General features: G+C 38.4%; 1 protein-coding gene across 12 annotated transcripts in view; it reads left to right on the top strand.

Moving 5' to 3' along the window:
* The window catches only part of ankhd1 (ankyrin repeat and KH domain containing 1), a 167,367-nt gene that overhangs the window by 106,773 nt on the left and 36,044 nt on the right, over positions 1 to 24,550 (top strand). For 7 of the 12 annotated variants that reach the window (XM_080201535.1, XM_080201529.1, XM_080201527.1 and 4 more), the window contains 6 exons: positions 2,268 to 3,011; positions 11,035 to 11,183; positions 12,683 to 12,794; positions 15,077 to 15,222; positions 17,232 to 17,374; positions 18,102 to 18,315. In XM_080201535.1, coding sequence (XP_080057661.1) covers positions 2,268 to 3,011; positions 11,035 to 11,183; positions 12,683 to 12,794; positions 15,077 to 15,222; positions 17,232 to 17,374; positions 18,102 to 18,315 — 1,508 coding nt within the window. The remainder of the gene's footprint in view (positions 1 to 2,267; positions 3,012 to 11,034; positions 11,184 to 12,682; positions 12,795 to 15,076; positions 15,223 to 17,231; positions 17,375 to 18,101; positions 18,316 to 24,550) is intronic. The other 5 variants (XM_080201536.1, XM_080201526.1, XM_080201537.1 and 2 more) reach the window with 3 other exon arrangements.

Genomic DNA, 24,550 nt, shown 5'->3' with positions numbered 1-24,550 from the left:
TGTAAAACAGAACACTTTCATCTTCTGAAGAAGCAAAATTCCACAAAGTTGCTTGCTTTGGGTCATTGAGGGTAGCTAGTTGTTAATTGGCCACATGCTGGTATTAGGTCTTACAAACCCAGTGTAAATAGGCATTGCGTGTCCTTGTTTAAAAGTAGCTATTTTAAAATGTTTAAAAATCCCTTTTTTCAGGCAGCAGAATCTTGTGTGCTGTCCTGCTTTTTGCTTTGACACTGATTAAAACTTATCAGAAAAATGAGATTTAAAAGTTTGAAGATTTCCTTCTCCTGGAGCATACAAGGGTAGTTAATGGATTGTTTAAATTTCCAACAGACCAATATACTTAGGTTTTGAATTTGAGAACTAAGACCGAAGCTTCAGTATCCTCCTTGTTTTCTTTGGTTTGCTGTTTGTAATACGTTTTGGCTGTTTTCAGACTGTCCATGATGGGCCTGCTCACTGTTGGGTGCATTCTTCGTCCTCCTTACCCCACCAAAAAAAAACACTTTTCAGAAATTAGGCTCAAGAAGCATCTTTAATTTTTATTACTGACTAAAGGTCTTTCATCTTGGGATAATTTTTAGTGTGTTCAATTTTATGCCTTTTCTGAAGTGTTTATTCTGGATTATATTTTAATGAGTTCAGGTTCCATCTGCAGTCTTGTCCCTGCAGTGGCTCTCTCTGAACATACATTTATGGTGTGCCTTTAGCTTAGCTAAAGCACCCAAGGTGCTTCACAGGAGCATTGTGAAACAGAATTTGACAGTCAGGTAAGGAAATGTAGGGACAGGTGATTTTTTTAAAAGCAATAGATTTTAAGGAGCTTGTTAAAGGAGAAGGGAGAGAGACAAAGAAGTTTAGGGAAGCAGTTTCAGAGCCTGCAGCTCAAGGAATGGTGGAACGATCAGAAACATTGGAATTGGAGGATTGTTGGGTTAAAGTGGTGCTGAGATGGAAACTGGTGAGGTCATTGAAGCATTCTATAACAATTTTAAAGTAGTGGTGTTGCTGGATCAAGAAGCAATGAAGGGCATTGAGCACGTGATGGGTGAAAGGGATAGATGTTGAGATGTGATATGGATAGAAGTAGATATGTCAATACACTTTTAATTTGAGACCTATTAAAGATGAGTTTAATCCTGCCTATACCCAGTGACCCTTGTTGGGAAATAATAATCAGGAATGGCAATTCTGTCTACATTTCCTTGCCCTGGCCCCAAGATCATAGCCTTCCTGCTGTTCCAGCTGAGATCAACTAAAAGACTATAAGCTTTTTGTTCAGTATCACCAGGAGTTTTATTGGATGAAACTGTGGAATCATCAAGGGAAATTCACCTGTCAACTTGAAATAGCCTTTTGTGAAAAATTAATTTGGAAACCTTAAATATTTGCGTATTCAAAGTTCGTTAGCATCTTGTTCTTTGTGGTGTCAGCATATGGAGAATGCTGAGAGGTTATAGTATTCAAAATACATGCATGATTTCTGTTGTACAATTCTTTAAAAAGAGATCTGGAGAAACATGGAACAATTTTTTGAAATGTTACAAACATGAATCAATTATTGTAATTATACAATTGTTAATGTGGTTTACCAAGTATCATTCAAAATGAAAAATAGATTGGGGAATTTTAAGTATTACCATTGGAAAATTTTGACCAAAGTTCCTTCAGATAGCCATTTTCAGTTGTATCCTGTAACATTTAATCTAGGTCTTTAACAGAAGTGGTCCAAGTGTAAATGATCTAAATATGATTCGGAAAATTTGAATTTTTACAGTTGAATTATTTGGCAACTTCTTCAGTTGTCCTGTGAGCCACTTAAGTTCGATTCAGATATTTCTTGCTCCCAAATATTATAAACTTCAATAGATGTAGCATTCGAACATGGGAATGCACAATTGCTTAGATTAGAATATTATAATACTTATTTTTAAAGATGTCTTAATGTTGGTTAGCCATCTTGCTATTTTTGTATCTCTGCCCTATATCCAAGCTTAACATTTTCTAGAAATACCATGAAGGAGATACTATTTAATGTAATTTTTTTCCTTTCCCTCTTCCTCTCTGACAAAAAAACATGACATAATTTCAGATAACCCTACAAAAGTGATATCTGGAATACAAATACTTCATTAGATTAAACAAAGCAAATGTAGAATAGTTTATGTTCAGTGCTAGACTGAATAAAAGCCACAAAGTTTACACTGGTTTCACATGGGTAAGTAATTTTTGCATGGCATTTTTTCAAACATTTTTCGTGTGCTTAGGTACATCCAAGCAGAAGTCCAGTCCCCTGCAGGTAGCGGAACAGGATGTCCAGCCCTTCCACGAGTACCAGCCTTTAGAATGCATTGTGGAAGAGACGGAAGGCAAGCTGACAGAGCTGGGACAAAGAATTAACGCAATTGAGAAGGCACAATTGAAGTCACTAGAGTTGATTCAGGGAGACACTTTAACCAAAGACAAGATAGAAGAACTAAAAAAGAGCAGAGAAGAGCAAGTCCAGAAGAAGAAAAAGATTTTGAAAGAGCTGCAAAAAGTTGAAAGGGAATTGCAGCTGAAAACTCAGCAGCAGTTTACCAAAGAGTACTTGGAAGCCAAGGGTCAACAGCAGACACTTCAGCTCCAGCAACAACAGCAGCAGCAATGCCCACAAGGAGGACTGTTCCCCCAGGTGGGGACTGGTGACTGTCTGCCAGAGGAAGACTTTTCAAAGTTGCCTCAGGTGGACACCATCTTGCACAGAGATGGCCAGCAGCAGCCACCTGCAACCCAAATGGGGTTTGTTCCTATCCAACCTTTAGCAACACAAGTGTCTCCAAACTTTACTAGTTCTGTTTATCCTATCACTAACGTACCTGATCTACAGAGAGTAATTGTGAACCAGCCTTTGTTAGGACAGGCACAACTTGCTGGACTTGGACAGGGACTCTTAGCTCAAGCACCTGATGGATTAATGGTTGCAACTCCAGCACAGACGCTAACTGACACTCTTGATGACATCATGGCAGGTGGGTTAAGAATTGGTCAACTTTACCTTTTACTTTTGCTCACATCTACTAGCTTTTAGGTACAAATGGACTTTTTGTTAGATCCATTGAGACACTGAACTATACATTTAACAGCACACTAATGCTTTAATCAAACTGTTGCAATAGCAAGGCTGTTTAAGCCAACTGACTAATGCCATACCTTTTTCAAATAGTTCTTGATTTTTAAAATGCATATGTTGGAAGTGCAGAGAAGCTAATCATCTGAAAGAGAAAATAAGACTAATGTTTTAACTATTCATCACAACTAAAGAGCCCTTCTGAGAACCAAATCTCAACTGTTAACTTTTTTCTATCAGATGCTTGTTAACTTGCTGTGCATTGTCAGCAGTTTTATTTCAAATTTCCAGATTTCATGTGATTTATAATTTTTCATTGACACTTTTATAAGATGAAAAATAAAGTGGGTTTGAAATCACAAACATTAACTTGAAAATGCAATCAGCTTATTTTTGCTAAAAAATGGACATGTTTTGCCATTCACATAAATGCATGGGGCAGGATCTCAATTTTGATTGCCCTTCTGCCCCTTTGACCTTTTTGTGGTAATTTTGTAACTGCCTATCATTTTTATTAACCATTGTCCTGCGATTGTTTAATCCACATGAAGTTGAAATAGAGTATCCTACAACTTGGACAGTTTTATTTCATGTTTTGTCACTGCAAAGCCAGTGCCTCTGAGTAATGTAATCTGGGACATATAGCTGCAGTTAAATTGGAATAAATCTGGGATTCAACTTTGAATAAGAAACAACTCCAAGGAGACTATTTCACACCTATGGCTTTGCACCAGCTTAAACCTGGCTGCCAAAAACTATTCCAGCCAACCACTAGCTTAAAAATATAGTATTTTATCTTTTAATATTATTCACCGGCTGTTTGTCTTATTGTAGAGTGAACAGTGAAGCTCATTTACTCTATAATTGCAGGTACTACCATTAAACAGTATAAATGGAGCACTTCCATTAAAAGTTAAAAATCAAAAACTATATACCAAAACTGAGCCTCTTGTTTCTTACAAAGCTGATATTCTTCAAGAACTCTTGTAAGGTATTACCATCTTCTAATCCAAATGCTTTTCTCTTAAAAATATGATCTTAAATGAATCGATTCTCTCACTTCTGAGTTAACCATTTTATGAAGGGCTAAGCAACTATGTAATGTTATAAAATGGACAAAACTTTAAAGCATTGTTTCATCAATCTGATCCTAGCCTTAAGAGTTAAGGTAGTTTGTCATTTGATGGAAGATCTCGTTTGGAAATAACAACACAGTTGTTTTTTGTCAACTGTGGCGAATACTGTGTTATGACGTTGAATTGAGAAAATGTCAGAAGTTAGCCTATCTTTTAGCAGTGGTGTGCATAAATATGAAAAATTGAATGTTTATAAAATTTTGCAGAAAGTAGATTGAAGTCAACTTGATGCTAATTGAAATTTTTAGGCCATATCTTCTAATATCACACTAATTTGAAGTGTCCAAGCAGAAAATAATTGAAATTACCACAGTAAAGTTTTCTAGATTCATAAATGTGGTTCTTTAATATCTGATTATATTTGGTATTTGAAAAAATTTTGATTCAAAATTCCAAATATTAGATTTTGTAAATGGATATTTTTCGAAAGCTGCTGAATAGTTTAGTCATAAGGAATGCAGTTTGCTTCTCAGACTTAATTGGATTTTAGTTCTAAACAGCGCACAAGACGCAATCTTACTGAATTTTTAGTGAGCTCTTAGGTGGCCGATGATAAATGTTTGTAGTTTGTTTTTGTGCTATTGCTGCAATGGTAAATTATAATAGTGGCACCTAGTGGTGGTATGATGACATTTGAGGATTTTGTTCTAAGCAAAATGTCTTTCACATCAGAATAAAAATGCAGCCAGTCACTGAGCAGAGTTAGGCCTAATCTCTTGTAATTTCATGTAGCTCTCTGCATACTACATGTGTTGTGAATCTGTTAACTTGGGCCAAAGTTGTGAGAAAATGAGTTATGATATTTTTTAAATTCTAATTGTGCCAAATAAAAGGCAATTTCCTTTTGATAGCTGAATTACGCTATTTGCAGAAACTTGGCATGGATACCAGTTACACTTAAAGTTTACTTTTTGCTGCGGCAGGAGAGGTGAGATTCCTGCTGCCCTCCTATGGAGATGAGATTATCACTTTAAAGTATTTATTCTCTTCCTTGCATTGTCCTGTACCATTCATTATCTGCAGATAGGAAAGCTGAAATCAGCAACTGCAAGTCGCACTGAAGATTCTGGGTAGGTAAAGGAGAAGACAGAATACAGCTTTTTAATTGTTCTGATTAACCAGACTTGAAATTGAATTAAATTCAAAATAAATTGATCCCTTTTTCAAAATCTATACTCTGCATTAAAACTCCCAGATCAGGTACAGCACAATCAGATTAGAATAAGCCTCCTATCATCCTGTTTGTCAGCCTTGACCACAGAAGAACACTCGTTGCTTTTAACGATGTGACACTTCCTATGCTACTGATCCAAGTTTCTTGATGAGATTGCTATATTTGGGTACAATTTTGTACTATGGTTCCTGTCCAATTTGAATTTGGACAGATGCTGCTTAAACTAATTTCACACAGGATCATTCCTGCGAACTGCAAAGGAGAATTTTTCATCCCATCAGTCTGGAGCTGGACTTGAAGTCAGTTTCTAAAGTTCAAAAACTGAGATTTTATTCACTATTAGCCCTCTTTGCCTATATCATTACTATTCAAGAGGCAAAATTAAACTAGCCTGTATTCTGGCATGTAATTGCTGTTGTGATTTGTTTTGCTGGAAAGTGCATGCTTTGATATAATTTCAGGTTAGAAGGCTCAGGTATGATTATTCCCATCATACACACGCACTTGCAGAAAAAGACTTGCATATTCTGTCCAGAATTGAGTACAAAGAATGGTCACTTAGTTGAAAATTCAGGACTCTTTGCCTGGTTTGGAGCAATGGATCCCATCCTGAATGGGAAGGGTACTGAAGGTTGTTTAATTTTGGCAATTTGTGAGAGACTCCTTTTGATCAGACTTTCAATTCTGCAGGAGGGTAATTCCCTAGCAGCACTATTATAATTTGCAGAAGACAATATCAGTTACCCAAATATAATTGCATTTTAATGCACTGACAAAGTGTGCTAGTAAAATAGTTTTTCTAATTCTTGCACAAGAAGCAAATTGGTGCTCAGAGAGGCAGAAGCTATTGATCCATTTCCAATCCTGGAATTCAAGAAAGTCTTGGTGTGTGGATCCCAAGTTGAAGATCCAGTTCTCCCCATCACCTGGCTAGAAAATTAAAAATTTTGAACACCAAAACAGATTATCTGGCCATTTGTTTTATTGTGTGGGAGAAGTTGTACAGATTGGCTGCAAAGCGTAGAAGTAACTATTTTCAATATTTAGATCAATTTAGTTAACTTTTAGACCCATTTTCTAAGAAAGATTGCAGTGCAGCTCTTGTTTAGCTTGCAAACTCAATCCCCCAGGTTAATTTTTTTTTACTATTCAGTTAAAAATTTATTGGTTTTTAATTTATTTGTTTGCCTTTTTGGAAAGGGTGATTAAGAAAAGTTTTTCCAGTCTGATAGCAATTTCTCAATAGTGCCAATAGCAGCAGCAGTTTTTAAAAAAACATTTTAAATTTCTTTCTGCACTTATTTATACTGAAGACTCTACTGAAAAACATACACAAAACTGAAACATTTTAATTCAGAAAAACTATGGAAAATATATCTTTCAAACCTCTTTTGTAACTGTATTTTATTCAGAGTTTGCAGATGGCAATGGTATTATTTTCACTTGCACTATCTAGGTGTTTTGTAAATAAACCCTGTCTTTTGACCATTTTTCCCACCAAATTGACCAGTTGTTAATCTCCAAGTGTGAGGAAATTTTATGCCCTTTTGTCCTCCTGGACTGATGTATCCAAATTTTTATTTGCTTTACTTTCACTATTGAGTTAAATATTTTGTGCACATTTATTAAGTTTGTTCTGAGGTTTTTTTGAGGATGAAGAATCCTAGTTTATTGAGATATTCCTTCGAACCTTTTTCCCTTTACCATTGGGGATCAGCCATAACAGTCTCCAGGTTACAATAACTCACATGACCATGTCAGGTGTAGTAAATGAAGGAATTTTATACTTGGCTTGAATTCTGGAAATTTACATTTAACTCATTCAGTATCCCATTACTTTGTGTTTGTATTATTTGGATATAGTCAGTGTTAAATTAACAATCCCCTTTCGATCTCTTTCAACTCATTGTTTTACTCCTCTAGTGGTATGTTCTACACAACCTATGGGGTACCATGTCTGTCTTCATTTCAAGTATGAATTACGTTGCATTTGTCTTTATTGAGTTTGATTTTTCACCCATCATCTTGGGTCCAAATTTTATTTGTAACCTCTTAACTGCCTCGTTGCTTGGTGTCATCTGCAAAAATTGCAATTACGTTTTTGAGGAAAAGGAGGGATCCTGCTTTCAGCTCTATCGTTCCATATTGTTCCCACTCTATTGTGAACTGACTCCTGTTAACTAATTCAGTTCATTGTATCCAGTCACTTAATTTGTAAAGGTGTTTTTCATGTAGTACTTTACAGTAGGCCTTTTGAAGTAGAGAACTCTGCCATACGCCTTATTTCCCTCCCCAGAGTTTGACGCAGAACAAAATTAGTTGAGAAAGGAAGGTCTCAAGTTTAGCCCTTGTCTTGTACTGAGTTCATTAATCTCAGCAAGGAAGCAATAATCTGTATAAGGCAGAGTATACATTAGCCAGGATACTAACTCTGAAGTTTGAGTACCTTGTGGAAATGCTGATCTGTACATGTGGGGCTGAGTAGTGAAGCTGCACATGGTCAGGTAACCTGCTATTTGTCCATACTTGCTGAAGCATAACATTTTAGATGACATACTGGAGACTTAACATCCTCTTAAAGGAAAGATCTTCAGCATGTGAAACCCTTTATTTTGGGAGAAAAGGGCTTCATAGCAATTGAAGTACTTTTGAAGTGTAGGCAAATACAGTAGCCAATATTCTTCATAAAGACCCCACAAACACACCTGAGATAAATGACCAGTTATCTTGCTTTTGGTGATTTTTAAGTGCAGCATTATTAGCCAGTAATATTGTTATTGTCGGGGTCATTGCCCTGATTTGGACCTTCAAGCCTGACAAAAATGGTGATTATTGGCACATTGACCACCAAGAATATCACAATCTAGCCCACTGTCTGTGCTAGTACTCTTCCAGCAGATAGTGATCAGAGTGCTTTTTTTCCTCAACTAAATAAACTACGTACTCTCTGCCCCCATCTCACCCAAAGATATGATATACTCATAGATGCTGAGGTATAATTGCAGGGATATACTTGAATTCTTAAGAATGAGGTGAAAATTTGTAGCTTTTTGGTTTGCTTAGTTCAGTAAATGTTACATCAATTTACTGTCTTATTGGGGACCCATATTTTCAATATTTAAATTGCATTATTAGGTATTCATTTATTGGAATTGTCACTCATTCGGTATAGAAGAGGCCCTTTGGCCCATAGTCGTCACTGACAAAATTACACTAAATTTACACAAATCCCACTTTGCAGCACGTGGGCTATGGCCTTGAATGTTATGACGTTAAGTGCTCATCCACGTACTACTTCCGGCCTCTCTACTGTCCCAGGCAATGCAGTTCAGAATCCTATCACCCTCCAGATAAAAAACCTTTTCCTCAAATGACCTCTAAACCGCTTGCCTCTTGCCCCTCACCATAAAATCATGCCCCCTAGTTATTAACCCTTCATCCAAGGGGAGCAGCTGCTTCCTATCCACGTTGTCTGTGTCCCCGCATTGTATACCTCAGTTGGGGCTTCTCAGCCTTCCCTGCCTTAAAGAAAACCAACCAGAGCCTATCCAGCAGCTGCTCATAGTTGCATCCCATGCAACATTCTGGTGCATCTCCTCCGCATCCCCTCCAGTACTATCACATCCTTCCTGTACTGAAGTGACCAGAATTGCGCACACTATACCAGCTGTGGCCTAACCAAAATTTTGTAATGCTTAAATATAACCTCCCCACTCTTATAATCTTGTGCCAAGACTGATAATGGCAAGTGACCCATATGCCACCTTAACTACCCTATTAACCTGTCTTGCTGCCTTCAGGGATCTTTACAATCATGTGGAAAATGACAAGCTGAGTTGCACTTATTTTGCATTTAATTTTTGTGTAGTTGTAGAGATGGTTGTCAGAGTTTTGGATTGGGTCACCAGACCACCTTCAGGAATAATATCTGGCATTGGGACAGCAACTTGAAATTTCAACAATTGCATATTGCGCCTAAGAATTATATAAATCAGTCTGCTTTGGTTGGACTTTTATTTTCAGGTGATTTGGAGGAAATGAGAGAATTTTCCCATCCAAACAATATTTCCATCTGAGAAAAACTGCATCAAAGAATTCTTGTAGTTTTTCATCCCACAAAAGTAACTGAAAAGTAACTGCATTTCATTGTTCCTAAATGATATGAATTAATTCAGCAACTGAAGAAATCTGCAACATCTGAACCTTGGCATTCCTAATGTACCACCTTTTTAATATAAGATTGTAAATGGGTACATTTGATCTTGTGGCAACTAGCTCATAAAAATGAGCTGGAGATTGTGGTTTATGAACAAAATTTGATGAACAGGCCTAATCGACAAAAAAAAGACACACCTTTTCATCGTTCTACCCATTCTAATGTCAAACTTTTTTTTCCTAAGATTAGTTATAAAACAGTTGGTGAGAAGTTGGGGTAAAGTGGAGGAGACCCTCACTGACTCGTGTCATCCCTGTGATGGTGCAGTAGAAAAGATCTGGCATTCCTAAAATGTCACAACTGTAAAAATTCAACCCCATGCCTGTATTCCTGTGGAGCAAAGAGACAATTTCTAGCAGATTTTACCTAGTTCCCACTGTATACCTCAAACCCTTGGGAATCCAGCATTGTGTTCTAACTCAGTCGTCAAGAAGGGATGAAGTCAACTTGAAGCAGTCAGGCCACCGTCTTGTACATCCAGTTTCCAAATGGAAAGGGACCAGTTCACTAAAAATTTTCAGTGGGAGCTTTTTGTTAACAATTCTCAACAAAACAAAAGTTATAAAGTGAATTTTGGCATTTGAATGGAGTCCAGGATAATTGGATGGTTGCACAAAATGAACTAATTTGGGTTTCCTTACATGAAACCACCTAGATCCTCTAAATTATTTTGCTTCCAGATTAGAGCACTTGTTTACAGGGCAGTGAATGCTGTAATTGTTTCAATTGCAGCAGCTGTAAAGACCATTTGACTGACACTTTCCTTTAATTGTGATTTTAAAAAAGTGTTTGACTTTTCAGCTTAACCAAAGAGACCTAGAGCTGAACAATTATTGTAGAACTTATGGAAGTTTTTATTAGAATACTAATATTCTTTATTTCCACCGTGCAAATTCTGTTGCTGTGTATTCAACTTTTTTGTTTCATAATTTGAAAGTCCTCAGATTTTCATGTTAGAAACTTGCTGGTTATTTCAGGAGCAAGGTTAAAAAAGTGCCATCCCTGACAGAATTTGGGTTGTAGTTCGAAGCCATTAAACATCTTGAATGGAGATTCTTCAATTTTCTGTAGTTTCTAAATATGTTGCCTCTTCATTTCAGCATGTTATGCAATACCGTTCTGTAAAATTACTGGCACAATAATGGAATAACCTTCTGAGGCACTGTTGGCCTATGTTCAATTTTTATTGAACACTTTCAATATTACATTTTAAACAATGATAGCGTCTTATTTCTTAATTATTCAATTCTGGTTTATATTTGTAAAATGCTGAAAGTGGCACTATTACAAATTATGTTCTCACTTTCCAGAATGTGCTCAGTCCTTGGTTGCATGCATCTAGCAAAATTCTATAGCTCTTTCTCATTTTGAGGAAATGACAACTGATTTTGTTTTGCAGCAGTGAGTAGTAGAATGCCTTCTGGACCGAATCCTCCTTCCCACACTACAACACCCCCTACTCCTCAGCCTCGTACTCAAACTCCCAGTCCAGTTGTTTCTCCTTCATCAATGCTGCCTCTCTATCCTTCAGTTGAAATTGACGCACAGGTAAACAATCCATAAACATGTAATAGACCACGCAATAGTAAAATCAAATTTTGAGCATTTTATGAACAATATATACAATATTTTAAATGCATTTGATGCTTGAGATGCTAAGATTTGGATGGTTATTTTACAAAATGAGTATGTCTTAACATTATGGCCAGATATCAGTAATAGGGAAAATGCTAGAATCTATTAATATTGGGGCATTTAGAAAATCTCAACATGAATGCTCAGAGCCTTCACAGAGTTACAAAAAGGAAATTGTTTAGAAAATTTCTATTTTTGGTGATGTGGGTGAGGGAGAAGCGATGGATGTAGCGTATTTGATTTTTCTTTCCAATAAGATGCCACGGAAGAGTTATTACACAAAATTGGGGCTTGGGGTAATTTATTAGCACGAATTGAGGAATGGTTAACCAACAGAGAGTAGAGTAGGAGTACTTGGGTTATTTTTGGATTGGTAGGTAGTAAGTAACCAGTAGAGCATAAGAATCAGTGCTTGGGCCTCAGCTATTTACAGTTTATATCAGTAACATGAGTGTAATGCATACAATTTTGCTGTTGATGGGAAAATGGGCTGTCATGACAATGAGATTGCTAAGGATTTAGATTAAATGTGCAACAATATGATTGATGGAGTACAGTGTGGAGAAATGTAAAATTGGAATTTTGGTTGGAATAATCAAACTGATTTTAAAAAAAATTGAAATACGTTTCAGAAGGATCTGAATGTCCTTGTACATGAACCACAAAGTTGATGTGTGTGTACGTCAAATGATTAGGAAAGAAAATGGCATGTTAGATTTGAAAGGATTGAACTTTAGTGGTAAAGTCCTTATTGCATTTGTGTATAGGGCCTTGATGAGATACCTGGACCTTTTTTGTGCAGCTTTAGCCTCCTATCCAAGGAAAGATGTACTTAGCTTGAAGTGAGTACAACAAAGATTCACTGGACTGTAATGAGAGGATTATGCTTGGAAGGAAAATTGAGTAGACTAGGCCTGTATTCCCTTGAGCGTAGGAGGATAAGAGGTGATCCAACTAAACATATAAAATTCTGAAGAAACATGATAGAATAGATGTTGGGAAGACGTTTCCCCTTGTTGGAGAGTCTAGAAGGGTCACAGACTTCGAATGTCCAGTCAACCCTTTATGACTGAGATGAGAAATTTTCTTCAAGTGCTGTGAGCCTTTATAATTCTTTGAGATTTGTGAATTCTTAGTCATAGAATATATTTAAGTCAGAGATCATCAGATTCTTAGATACTTGAGGAATCAAAGGATGTGAGAATTGTGCTGGAAGGTGTGACTTGAGACAGAAGATCAGTTATGATCCTACTGAGTGACAGGGCTATCTTGGTGGGACCCACTACTCCAATTGGCTCACTTCTCCAATTTCTTGCATTTTATGCATGTTAATGACTTTGGTAAATATTACTGCTTCTACATTATATAGTTGATTGAACTTTCATTGAACAATATCCTTTCTTTCTATGTAGACTGAGAGTAACCATGATACTGCATTAACATTGGCGTGCGCTGGGGGACACGAAGAACTTGTTTCAGTTTTAATAGCTCGTGGTGCTAACATTGAACACAGGGATAAAAAAGGTATGCATCAATTTGCCACTTAGATCAGCTTTCGTTTAATGGAGTGACATAGACAAGATCTTGAAGCTGCTGAGTTCAGTAGTGAGTATACTTTTGTAAGTATACATGCAGTCCAGCATAATGGGGAATCTTATTGGATAGTGTTGAGAAATTATGTATTGATTGCTAATTGCACACTTTACAAGGAGCTAATTGCACACTTTACAAGGATAAAGCTGGTTGATTTACACAGGTATCATTGTATCAGCTGAATGCAGCTCCATTTATCAGGAAGGTTCTTTTGCTTATGATTTAATCACCTTTTCAGTTTTTCCTCCTGCCTTAAAAATTCTTAATTATTTTTATGATTACTCCATGGGATATGAACCCGATTGTCATCAAGAAGGTGGCGGTGGTGAACCACCACCTTGAATTACTGCAGTCCATGTACTGTAGGTGCACCCACAATTCTTCTTCCTTTATCCTGTAGAAATTTAATATCTGTATGGCTTGCTACGTCATTTGAGTGCCTTCAGGAATCAACCATATTACCCTGGGTTGCATGTTTACTAGGCCAGGTAAGATTTGGGGTTAAGGTTAGGCTAACCCTAATCCTAACTGACATTAATGAACCAGGTGCATTTTTAACAAGAATCCCAGTAATTTCATGATCATTATCAATAAGACTATTTTATTCCAGATTTATTAATTAATTGAATCTAAATTCATCAACTGTCTTGATGGGATTTGTACCTAACAGTCCAGAGCAGTGGTCCAGGAGCCTGGATTACTTGTCCAGTAACATTACTATTAAGCTACTGTGTTCCCTTGTGTTGTTTAATTTTGCGTAAATGGGATGTTCATTTGGAGGATGGAAATCATGATCATGTTTTGAAGCTATGAATCTGACCACCATACTTTCCATACCAGGAAACGCATATAGGCCAAATTTGCGCGCATTTTGATACCTTTGGTCAAATGGTTTGCATCCATGCTATAAACTGATTCATACTAGTGTTTATATTCAACTTTATTTTCTTTCCAGCAAAAACAGAAAATGCTGGCAAATCTCAGCAGGTCTGTGGAAAGAAGACATTTCGAATCTGGATGAGTTTTTGTCAAGAGTTGAAGGCAATTGGAAATAGGATGAGATTTATACTGTTGTGAAAGGGATTGAAAACAGGAAAAGATTTGTTATCTTTCCACCTTACTTAATCTCACCATTTAATCATATTCTATCTCTTTCTCCCTTCCCTACGAGCATGGAACTGCCTTACAGGACTGCACAGAATGAATTTTTTAATTCACCAATCAGTGGTCAGCACACATGATGACTTCCAGATATTCTGTGTATTACTAAAGGCCAGTGTCTCTGGAAGTAATCACCACTTTCTTATCTATATGTAGTTTGGGGATGGGTTTGTTCCTGAAATTTCGAGATTAAAATACTGTATCAATTCTATCTATATTACACCTCATCCAACCTTTGAGACAGAGAGCCATTTTCATCATTGCACTGCTAAGCAAATCTTGGCATTGTGCTTTGGGAAGTCCAGAGTTTAGTATAACTAATTAGCTAGTTGATAAAATTCACATTCGAGCGTCTCTTTGTATGGAGACTAACCAAATGAGTGAGTGTAAACTTCATTACTAATTGGTTGATGAGGATTATGGAATATTCTATATATTAATGGACAATTATATGCAAAGTTCAAATGTGAATTTAAAATCCCTGTAAGATTTCAGCATTTTCATTCAAACAAATTGGACATAATACAGACATAATTTAGGGGCCATCTCTGACCAAAGGTCATTGAGAGTTGAAACATTGGGTATATTCTTTCTGCACAGATGCTGTCAGATCTGCTGAGGTTTTCCAACATTTTTGTTTTTGTGTTAGGAGTCATTATTGTTCATTAACCTGCCCTTAATTAAGGCAACAGTTAGCAAAAAGCTGCTTCCCAGGTTGAGATGAGATGACCAATACAAGACATTGGACTATGTTATTTGCGCACCTAGGTGTTGAATCTTGTGGAACGTTTACTCTCAGAAATTATCGAATGACATCCAGAAGTTTGTTTTTTTTAGTCGCGAGAAAGTCAAAAGAGGATCAATGTTAAAACAAGTCCTATAGCAACCCAGCAAAGATCTCTTGTTTGTATTCACTTGGTGCTTTCCACCATGGGGATGTTAAAATCAAGAATTCAGAGTACAGATGCAATTTTATTGATTGCTGTAATGTTACATGTTGATCATTAGATTCATTTAAATTTAACGTGCTTGTCTATCTTCCTTCCTGTTAGGTTTTACGCCACTTATTTTGGCTGCTACAGCTGGTCATGTTGGGGTTGTAGAAATTCTATTAGACAAAGGTGCAGATATTGAAGCACAATCTGAACGCACCAAGGATACGCCATTGTCATTGGCTTGTTCTGGAGGAAGACAAGAGGTGAAAGACCTTTCCGTTAACTGTTCTGTTAACTGTCCGTACCCAGTTTACTTGAATGAGCATGCACTGTGCGGTTTCAGAACAAACACTAGCTTAAATTGCTCAGTAGAAGCTCGTAATCTGGGCACAGACATAACTCGGGTAGTTTACAAGGGAGCAGGGAGATGCTGTCTCACCACCCCCCGAAACAATATCAGTATGGCGCGACACATTGTAACATTACTAACACTGCATTCTGTATCAAACCAGGGTGGGCCTCATTCAACTAATAGACATTCATAAGAGGGAGAGGGTAGATTTGAACATGGTAGCTGTGTTAGAAGGACATGCCAAGACGATCAATCAAATTATCAGGGAAAAATTAGAGGATGATGACCGACAACAGAGCTGGATTTTATGCAGTGCATATGGACAGTGGATGATAGAACAGCTAAGGGAAAATCTAGAGCAGGTACGCAGTGGGCATGTTCTGTCTTGGATTAGTGATGAACAGATGGAACACCTGTTTATGGGTAAGAAACTCCCCAAGTTATCTGGCTGCCATTTTATTAATATATAGTCTGTAGTTTTTTAATGAAGGCACCACCAAGATTTTAAATTATCTATTAAATTTTTTAAAAATTCATTTGTCAAAAGTAGGACCTTTCAGATTTTTTGTTGAGCTGACTAAAGCAGTGGATTTAGAATTATTTATATAGTCTTCAAGAAGACATTTGACAGTGTTCCTGATCGACTTGGCTAAGTTTGAAGCCTGTGGAATTATGACAAATTATTGATCTGATTAAGAAATTGGTTCAGCAGCAGGAAGCAGAATGTCAGGATAATGGGCAGGTATCATAATTTGCAGGATGCTGTTAAGAGTGTGCTGTATGGATCTTTGAGACTCAACCATTCACTATATTTCTAAATGACTTGGAAGATGGCCGATAACTACACGTCCAAATTTGCTGATGAGACAAAGATGAGTATAGGTGGAAGCCTAAAATTAATTACTTGATAGATTAAGTGGGCAAATGGGTTTCAAGGCACATGTGAAATTTCTTCAACAAAAAAAGAACAGGGTACTTGGTAAATGTGAAATGTCCATCTATGTTGATCATGAAAATGTTGTGAACAGGCCAAGAAGAAAACCAAAAAGGCTAATAGAATGCTGGCCGTTATATAGATCTGTAGAGGATGACAATATAAGAAGGCAGAAATTGTGCTTCAGTTATACAAAGCCCTGGTTAGACTACACTTATAATTAGAGCAGTTCTGGGCTATATTTGTCTTCAAAAGATTTTAGCCTACGTTTATGAGCATGGTACTTGAACTCCAAGATTATACAAACTAGGGTTGATGGTCTTTGGAAATTAGAAATTGAAGGATCGTTGGATTGAATTTTCCATGCGATTAAGGGAAATAGGGTAGATGAAAACAAATGTTTGCTGATTGGGAGTCTAGGACTTGGTGCCATGATCTAAAAATTGGAGCCAGAACTTTCAGTAGTGAAATTAGGAAACATTTTTACACCAAGGTGCAAATGTGAAATACTCTTACACAAATAACATTTGATGTTCAGGTATAATTTGTGATTATAATTTTAGCCTGTAATTGACTTTTGTTCAAAGTTATAAAGGGATGTATGGAACCAATTCACAGATCAGTCATCTCATTGAATGATGAAACAGGCTTGATGAGTTAAATCTCCCAATGTTACTAAATTCAGTAAGCTAATTCTCTTGTGTATATTTTATGTAGTTTCATCAAAGCATAGTTTCAGTGGTTTGTTGCAGCACTACTCATTGGTCAGCTTTTGTCAGGGCATTAATATCAGAACAATACTAAATTTCAGAGCAAATAAAACCATGTAATTTAAATTTAGCATTTCGTGTGAGCCTTGTCTGCGCAAAATCCTATTAAGTATAGGGTTATTGCAGAATGATCGTATGTGCGGTGGTTGATAAAGTTTTCATTATTTCCATTTCAAATTAATACCTGAAACTTGTTTTGCATATTTCTTGATTTAGGTGGTGGAGTTGCTGTTGGCTCGTGGTGCGAACAAAGAGCATCGCAATGTTTCAGACTATACACCTCTCAGTCTTGCTGCCTCTGGTGGCTATGTTAACATCATAAAGATTCTTTTGAATGCTGGAGCAGAAATTAATTCCAGGTATTACACATGTTAAATGGCTTCATGAAGATGTAGGGAGAATACCCAGAAATGATCCATGTTGTCTTTTGACTGTCAACTAGATTCATTCCTGGCTCTTGTTCATTAGCCCTCATTTGGATGTTGATCTGTTATTTCAAGCTTACATCTCAACAACATTGACCTCAATCCATCTATTCTTTCCTAACCATGCAAGTGTTTTCCCCAAAAATTAATAAAATGAACATTGCAGTATCCAGATTCAATAGGTCTGAGTTTACTAAAACTTGCCCAGTTAGCTAGTCGTCTTATTTCTTAGAGCAAAATAATTTTGACCTTAAGTTGCTGGAAGTGCCAGTTGGAAATGACCACAGTGAGGGCATTAGGGCACCTGGGGCATTGGTGACCAAAAATGTATCTCCTTAACCGATGAGATTCAAAGATTGAGAAATAAACAATAAAGATTGGAGGAAGGCTAACTAGAGGTGAGTGAATTCAATCTCAGATCATATACAAAAGAAAGTAAAGGCGAGAGAAATATTGGATTGCGTGTACAAGAGAAAGTGGTTTTTAAAAAATTAACATTTTTAAAATTAAAAGCCATTCGCAGCCAGTAGGAATAAAACTACTCTTTTTTCTCGCTAGTTAGAAACCATGTTCAGTCATTCCTATGTGCAATATTGTCTGTATCACAATGTAATTTAAACAAAAACTTTGTAAAATTCATAAAATGTTTATTCTGTTGCAGGACGGGAAGCAAATTGGGAATTTCTCCTCTGATGTTAGCTGCTATGAATGGTCATGTGGCGTCAGTGAAACTGTTGCTTGATATGGGCTCTGACATCAATGCCCAGATTGAGACCAATAGAAACACTGCCCTTACTCTGGCCTGTTTCCAAGGCCGAGCAGAAGTTGTCAGTTTGCTGTTGGATAGAAAGGCAAATGTTGAGCACAGAGCAAAGGTTCGTTAAATTTCTTTAACTATTAAAACATAAATGTGTAAAAGATCACTCAGGTTTAAACGTAAGTAGTAGTAAAAGAACAATGTTTTAGCAAAACATTTGACTTCAGTACTCCCCTCATTCATTCATTTATTTGAGCTACGTGCAGCACAGGTTGAACATATTAGATACATAGGGGTTTACAGCATGGAAACAGGCCCTTTGGCCCAGCTGGTCTGTGTCGCTTTTTTTAAATTTCAAAGCTAACCCCAATTACCCACATTTGGCCCATATCCCTCTATACCCATCTTACCCAGGTAACTATCTAAATGCTTTTTAAAAGACAAAATTGTATCCGCCTCTACTACTACCTCTGGCAGCTTGTTCCAGATGCTCACCATCCTCTGAGGAAAAAAATTGCCCTGCTGGACATGTGTATGTCTCTCCTCTCACCTTAAACTTCTGCCACTCTAGTTTTAGATTCCCCTACTTTTGGAAAAAGATATTGACTATCCAGCTGATCTGTGCCCCTCATTATCTTATAGACCTCTATAAGATCATCCCTTGGCCTCTTACACTCCAGAGGAAAAGAATCCCAGTCTATCCAGCCTCTCCTTTTAACTCCATTAAGTCCTGGTGGCATCCTAGTAAATCTTTTCTCCACTCTTTCTAGGTTAATAATATCCATTCTATAATAGGATGACCAGAACTGCATGCAACATTCTAAGTGTGGCTTTACTAATGTCTTGTACAAATTCCAACTCCTTTATTCAGTATTCTGACCGATGAAACCAAGCATGCTGAATGCCTTCTTCACCACTCTGTCCACCTGTGACTTCACTTCCAAGGAGCTATGAACCTGTACCCCTAGATCTTTGTTCTATAACTCTCCCCAGTGCCCTTCCATTAATTGAGTACTCATTTGATTAAAGTAGTTTCTTCTTACTTTGGGAATAACTGCAGTAATTTTTTGTGCATGCAATTCCCTCCCAGTGTTGCGCTTTGTTTTATTACAGTTATTATGTCACATTGTTTATGCAGCACTTGAATTTGCTTGCATTAGTTTTATTGCAGTGATAGTTTAGGCTTCCTCACTTGTACTACTAGACCATTACATAGTTGTAGGATATGTAGTTACCTCTGGTTGAAGTGGATCACTGTCTTAAGTTATAATTCCATATCTGCCTGTGTTTTAAGCATTCTCTGTGGACATTTTATTTTCCCACACTCCTCTAGTCCTAATCCTCTTCTCGTTTAAAGCTGGGGTCTCTAGCTGGAGTAGCAGGGAGAACACATTTTGTTTCTCAACAGTGCTAGAGGGAAGAAATTTGAAAATTAAGGAAAGCAAGCAGAAATGGAACAGAACTAAATGAAACTCTGAGGTGGGACAAAGAAGAAATCAGAACTATAAGGAACACCTACTTGGAATGAAACATAAAATAAAGCAGTACTTCAATATAAATGCCAAAAGTGGAGGTAGCAGCAATAACTTTCATTTATATAGCACCTTTTAATGTAACAAAACCTCCATGCCACTTCACAGGAACATTATAAATTCGTATGTCACTGAGTCACATGTGATAGGTCAGGTGATCAAAAACCTGGTCAAATAGAGATTTAAGAAATATCTTAGAGGAAAGTGGGAGGAAAAGATATAAGGAGGGAGTGTCGTAGCTTGGGGCCTTGGCAACTTGGTAAAGTAATTATGATTTGGGAATGTACAAGAGGTCAAAATTAAAGGAGCTCAGACTCATGGAGAGACTTGAAAAAGTTGAGAATTTTGAAATCATGGTATTGCTTGACTAGGATCAGTGTAGGTTAATAACACTTAAGCTATAGAGGAATGGGAGTTGCTTCGAATTGAGACATGGGCAGCAGGGTTTAGGCTAACCCAAGTTTACAGAAGGTAGAATGTACAGAGGGTAGATCAGCCAGGAATGTGGTGGAATAATTGAGTCTAGAGTTAACAAAAACAGGCAGGGAGGTTTCAGCAGTTGATGAACTGTGACAGGTGAAGTTCATCAGTGTTAGAGGTGGGAATAGATGGTATTAGTCAATACGTAGTCAGAAACTCATCTCTGGATTAAAAGTAATAAGGTTATGGACAGAATAGCATAATCTTAAAATGTTGCCAAAGTGAAGGATAGAGTTAGTTGAGAATGGAGTTTGGAATGGGGAATGAAAACAATGGCTTCTGTCTTCACAATGCGTCAGTTAGGGGAAATTTCTGCTTATCCGCTGCTAGATATCTGATCATTAAGCAACAATGAAGGTGCTGAATGAATTAAAGCTGAATGCCATTAGTGTAATGTGAATATACATGTACCTCTGCTGCCGGTGCCTCCAGTTGCCAAGGCCCAAAGTTCTGGGACTCCCTCCCTATACCTTTCCACGTCACTTTAAGACGCTCCTTAAAATATATCTATTTACCAAATTTTTGATCATCTAATATCTCATGGCTCAGTGACATACTTCATTTTATAATGCTTCTGTGAAGTACCACTTCACAGGAGCATTATGAAATAAAGTGCTACGAAGCATTCGGAACAAAGTGAATGAGCTGGTGGCACAGATCAGCACAAATGGATATGATCTGGTGGCTGTTACGGAAACGTGGTTGCAGGGTGACAGGGACTGGGAGCTGAATGTCCAGGGGTATCAAGTGTTTAGGAAGGAAAGGGGGGAGGGGTAGCTCTGCTGATTAAGGATAGTATCAGGGTGGTAGTAAGGGAAGATATAGGTGCCAGAGAGCAGAATGTGGAATTGTTGTGGGTGGAGATAAGTAACAGCAAGGGGAGGAAGATGCTGGTGGGTGTGGTCTCCAGGCCCCAAATAATGACCTGGAGGTGGGGTGGGCTATAAACACACAAATAAATGATGCGTGTAGAAATGGAACAGCAATAATTATGGGGGATTTCAATCTACATATTGATTGGTCGACCCATGTTGGACGCAGTGGGCTTGAGGAAGAGTTCATGGAATGCTGCTGGGATAGTTTCCTTGAACAGTGTGTGCTGGAGCCGACGAGGGAGCGAGTTATCTTAGATCTTGTGTTATGTAATGAGGCAGGTAGAATTAGGGACCTTGTTGTGAGGGATCCTCTTGGGAAGAGTGATCATTGTATGGTTGAGTTTTTGATGCAGATGGAGGATGAGAAAGTAGGATCCTGGACCTGTGTCCTCTGAACAGAGGGGAGTACGATAGGATGAGAGGGGAATTGGCAAATGTAGATTGGGCGTGCAGATTGGACAGTAGGACTGCTGAGGAACAGTGGAGGATCTTTAAGGAGATCGACCTTGGTGCTCAGCAGAAATTTATTCCGATGGTAAAGAAGGATCGTAGGAGAAGGGATAATCAGCCGTGGTTAACGAAGGAAATAGAGTATTAAATTAAAAGCTGATGCGTTGAGTGGCTAAAAGTAGTGGGCGAGTAGAGGATTGGGAGAGGTTTAAAAATCAACAAAGAATGACGAAGTTGATAAAGAAAGGAAGGATAGACTATGAAGCTAAACAAGCGCTAAATATAAAAAAGATAGTAAGAGTTTTTCTAAATATATAAAGAGGAGGAGGCTGGCCAGGGTGAATGTTGGACCCTTAGAGGATGAGAGGGGGGATTTAGTGGTGGGGGATGAGGAAATGGCTGAGGCCTTTAAGTTTTTTGCTTCGGTCTTCACGGAGGAGGATGCAAATAGTTTGCCGGGTATTAAAGATAGAAGGATGGTAGGAGTTGAGGGCCTGAATGCGATCACTGTCACTAGAGAGGTAGTGCTCGACAGACTAGTGGGACTGATGGTGGACAAGTCCCCAGGACCGGATGGAATGCATCCCAGGATTCTGAAGGAAATGGCGGAGGTGATAGTGGATGCCTTAGTGATTATTTTCCAAACCTCGCTGGATTCCGGGGAAGTGCCGGAAGATTGGAAAACGACTAATGTTACGCCGCTGTTTAAAAAGGGTAGCAGGCAAAAGGCAGGGAATTATAGGCCGGTTAGTTTAACGTCTGTTGTAGGAAAAATGCTTGAATCCGTCATCAAAGAAGAAATAGCGAGGCATCTTGAGAAGAATTGTTTGATGGAGCAGACGCAACACGGTTTCATTAAGGGGAAGTCGTGTCTGACGAATTCATTGGAATTCTGAGGATGTGTCTAGTGCGGTGGACAGAGAGGAACCGGTGGATGTGGTGTTTCTTGATCTTTCAGAAGGCGTTTGATAAGGTGCCGCACAAAAGGTTGTTACAGAAGGTTAGGGGGCATGGGGTTGGGGGTAAGGTGTTAGCGTGGATAGAGGATTGGCTGTCAAATAGGCAGAGAGTAGGTGTCAATGGGTGCTATTCGGATTGGCGGTCGGTGACTCGTGGAGTGCTGCAGGGATCAGTGCTGGGGCCTCAGCTGTTTACCATTTATATAGATCTGGAGGAGGGAGCTGAGTGTAGGGTGTCGAAATTTGCTGATGACACAAAGATAAGTGGAAAAGCAAATTGTGCGGAGGGTGTGGAAAGTCTGCAGAGGGATCTAGATAGGCTGAGCAAGTGGGCGAGGACGTGGCAGAAGGAATACAATGTTGGCAAGTGTGAGGTTATCCACTTCGGCAGGAATAATAATAGGAGGGACTACTATTTAAAGGGCGAAAAGCTGCAGCGTGCTACGGTGCAGAGGGACCTGGGGGTCCTTGTGCATGTCGCAAAAACCCAGCCTACAGGTGCAGCAGGTGATCAGGAAGGCAAATGGGATGTTGGCCTTCATAGCGAGGGGGATTGAATATAAAAGTAGGGAGGTCTTGCTGCAACTGTATAGGGCACTGGTGAGGCCGCAGCTGGAGTACTGTGTGCAGTTTTGGTCGCCTCACTTGCGCAAGGATATTTTGGCCTTGGAAGGAGTGCAGAGGAGGTTCACTAGGCTGATACCGGAGTTGAGGGGGTTGAACTATGAAGAGAGGCTGAATAGACTGGGCTTGTACTCGGAGTTTAGAAGGATGACGGGGTATCTTATTGAGACGTATAAGATGATGAAGGGGATGGATAGGGTAGAGGTGGAGAGGTTCTTCCTGATCAAAGGACAGCAGGACTAGAGGGCACAGCCTCAAGATAAGGGGAGGGGGCAGTTCAGAACGGAGTTGAGGAGGAACTTCTTCACTCAAAGGGTGGTGAATCTCTGGAATTCTCTGCCTGTTGAAGTGGTGGAGGCTACCTCGCTAAATATATTTAAGATGCGGGTAGATAGGTTTTTGGTGGCTGAGGGGATTAAGGGTTATGGGAAGAAAGCGGGAAAGTGGAACTGAGCCACTTCAGATCAGCCATGATCTCATTGAATGACGGGGCAGGCTTGAGGGGCTAGATGGCCTACTCCTGCTCCTATTTCTTATGTTCTTATTATGCTACGGAGGTTTCATTGTGCTGAAGATGGAATAGGTTGTTGCTAATCTTACTCCTGGCTTTTATATTTTAAGTACTGCTCTAGTTTTGTTTAATCTTTTACTCGTGAGTATGCTGGGACCAGAAGATAATCACCAGTGTGGACCTCATGCCCCAGAAGGTCGAGAAGTTGATAGAAATGTAGTCCCAACAGTGGGAGGGTCTGGAGAAGATGCGAGACAAAGTACCCATGGGTTGTTAGGCAGTTTTCCAAATGGCCCTGTCAAAACCACCTCCCCTTAATCCAGTTGTTTTGAACTTTGTAAAATCTTATTTTGTAAAGTCTGCACAAGCTAAACTACTTATGGAATATTGTTGGTAGGTTGTGGTTAAGTGACCCAATCTGGATGGATTTAACTGAACCTTTAATGTCATACACACTGCCGTTCATATTTTCATTAGAGATGTTGACTTAATTCAGTGCTGAAGAACTTTCACTGGGTGTGACAAGTTTGCATTGGCAGTTTTCAATAAACTTGTGTACAAAGTAATCTATAAAAGGAAAAGCTGAAAATGTTTGCCTTTTTGTACATATCCTGCTTGAACATTGCATATTAATAAATATCTTTGGTTAACAAACTCCAATGAAACACTGAAGAAATGCTGCATCATTTGAAGTGCCATTTTTAACCTGTGATAAAGTACCTGTCCGCCACTTCAGGTGGACGTTAACAGTCAATTGTATGGCACGACTCAAGATAATTGGGGGGCTCTGGTGCTTGGCCAAAATTCCTTTCTGATTCAATACTACGTAAATAAGTAAATTGATCATTTATCTTGCTCGTGGAACGTTGCTATTGTAGAATGTCCGCTGTGCTTGTCTACAACAAGTCAGAAAACTTGAAGC

This window comes from Carcharhinus amblyrhynchos, chromosome 13 (assembly GCF_965287045.1).
Source record: "Carcharhinus amblyrhynchos chromosome 13, sCarAmb.v2.hapA, whole genome shotgun sequence".
Taxonomy (NCBI): Eukaryota; Metazoa; Chordata; class Chondrichthyes; order Carcharhiniformes; family Carcharhinidae; genus Carcharhinus; species Carcharhinus amblyrhynchos.
This window is presented reverse-complemented; position numbering and strand designations above follow the sequence as displayed.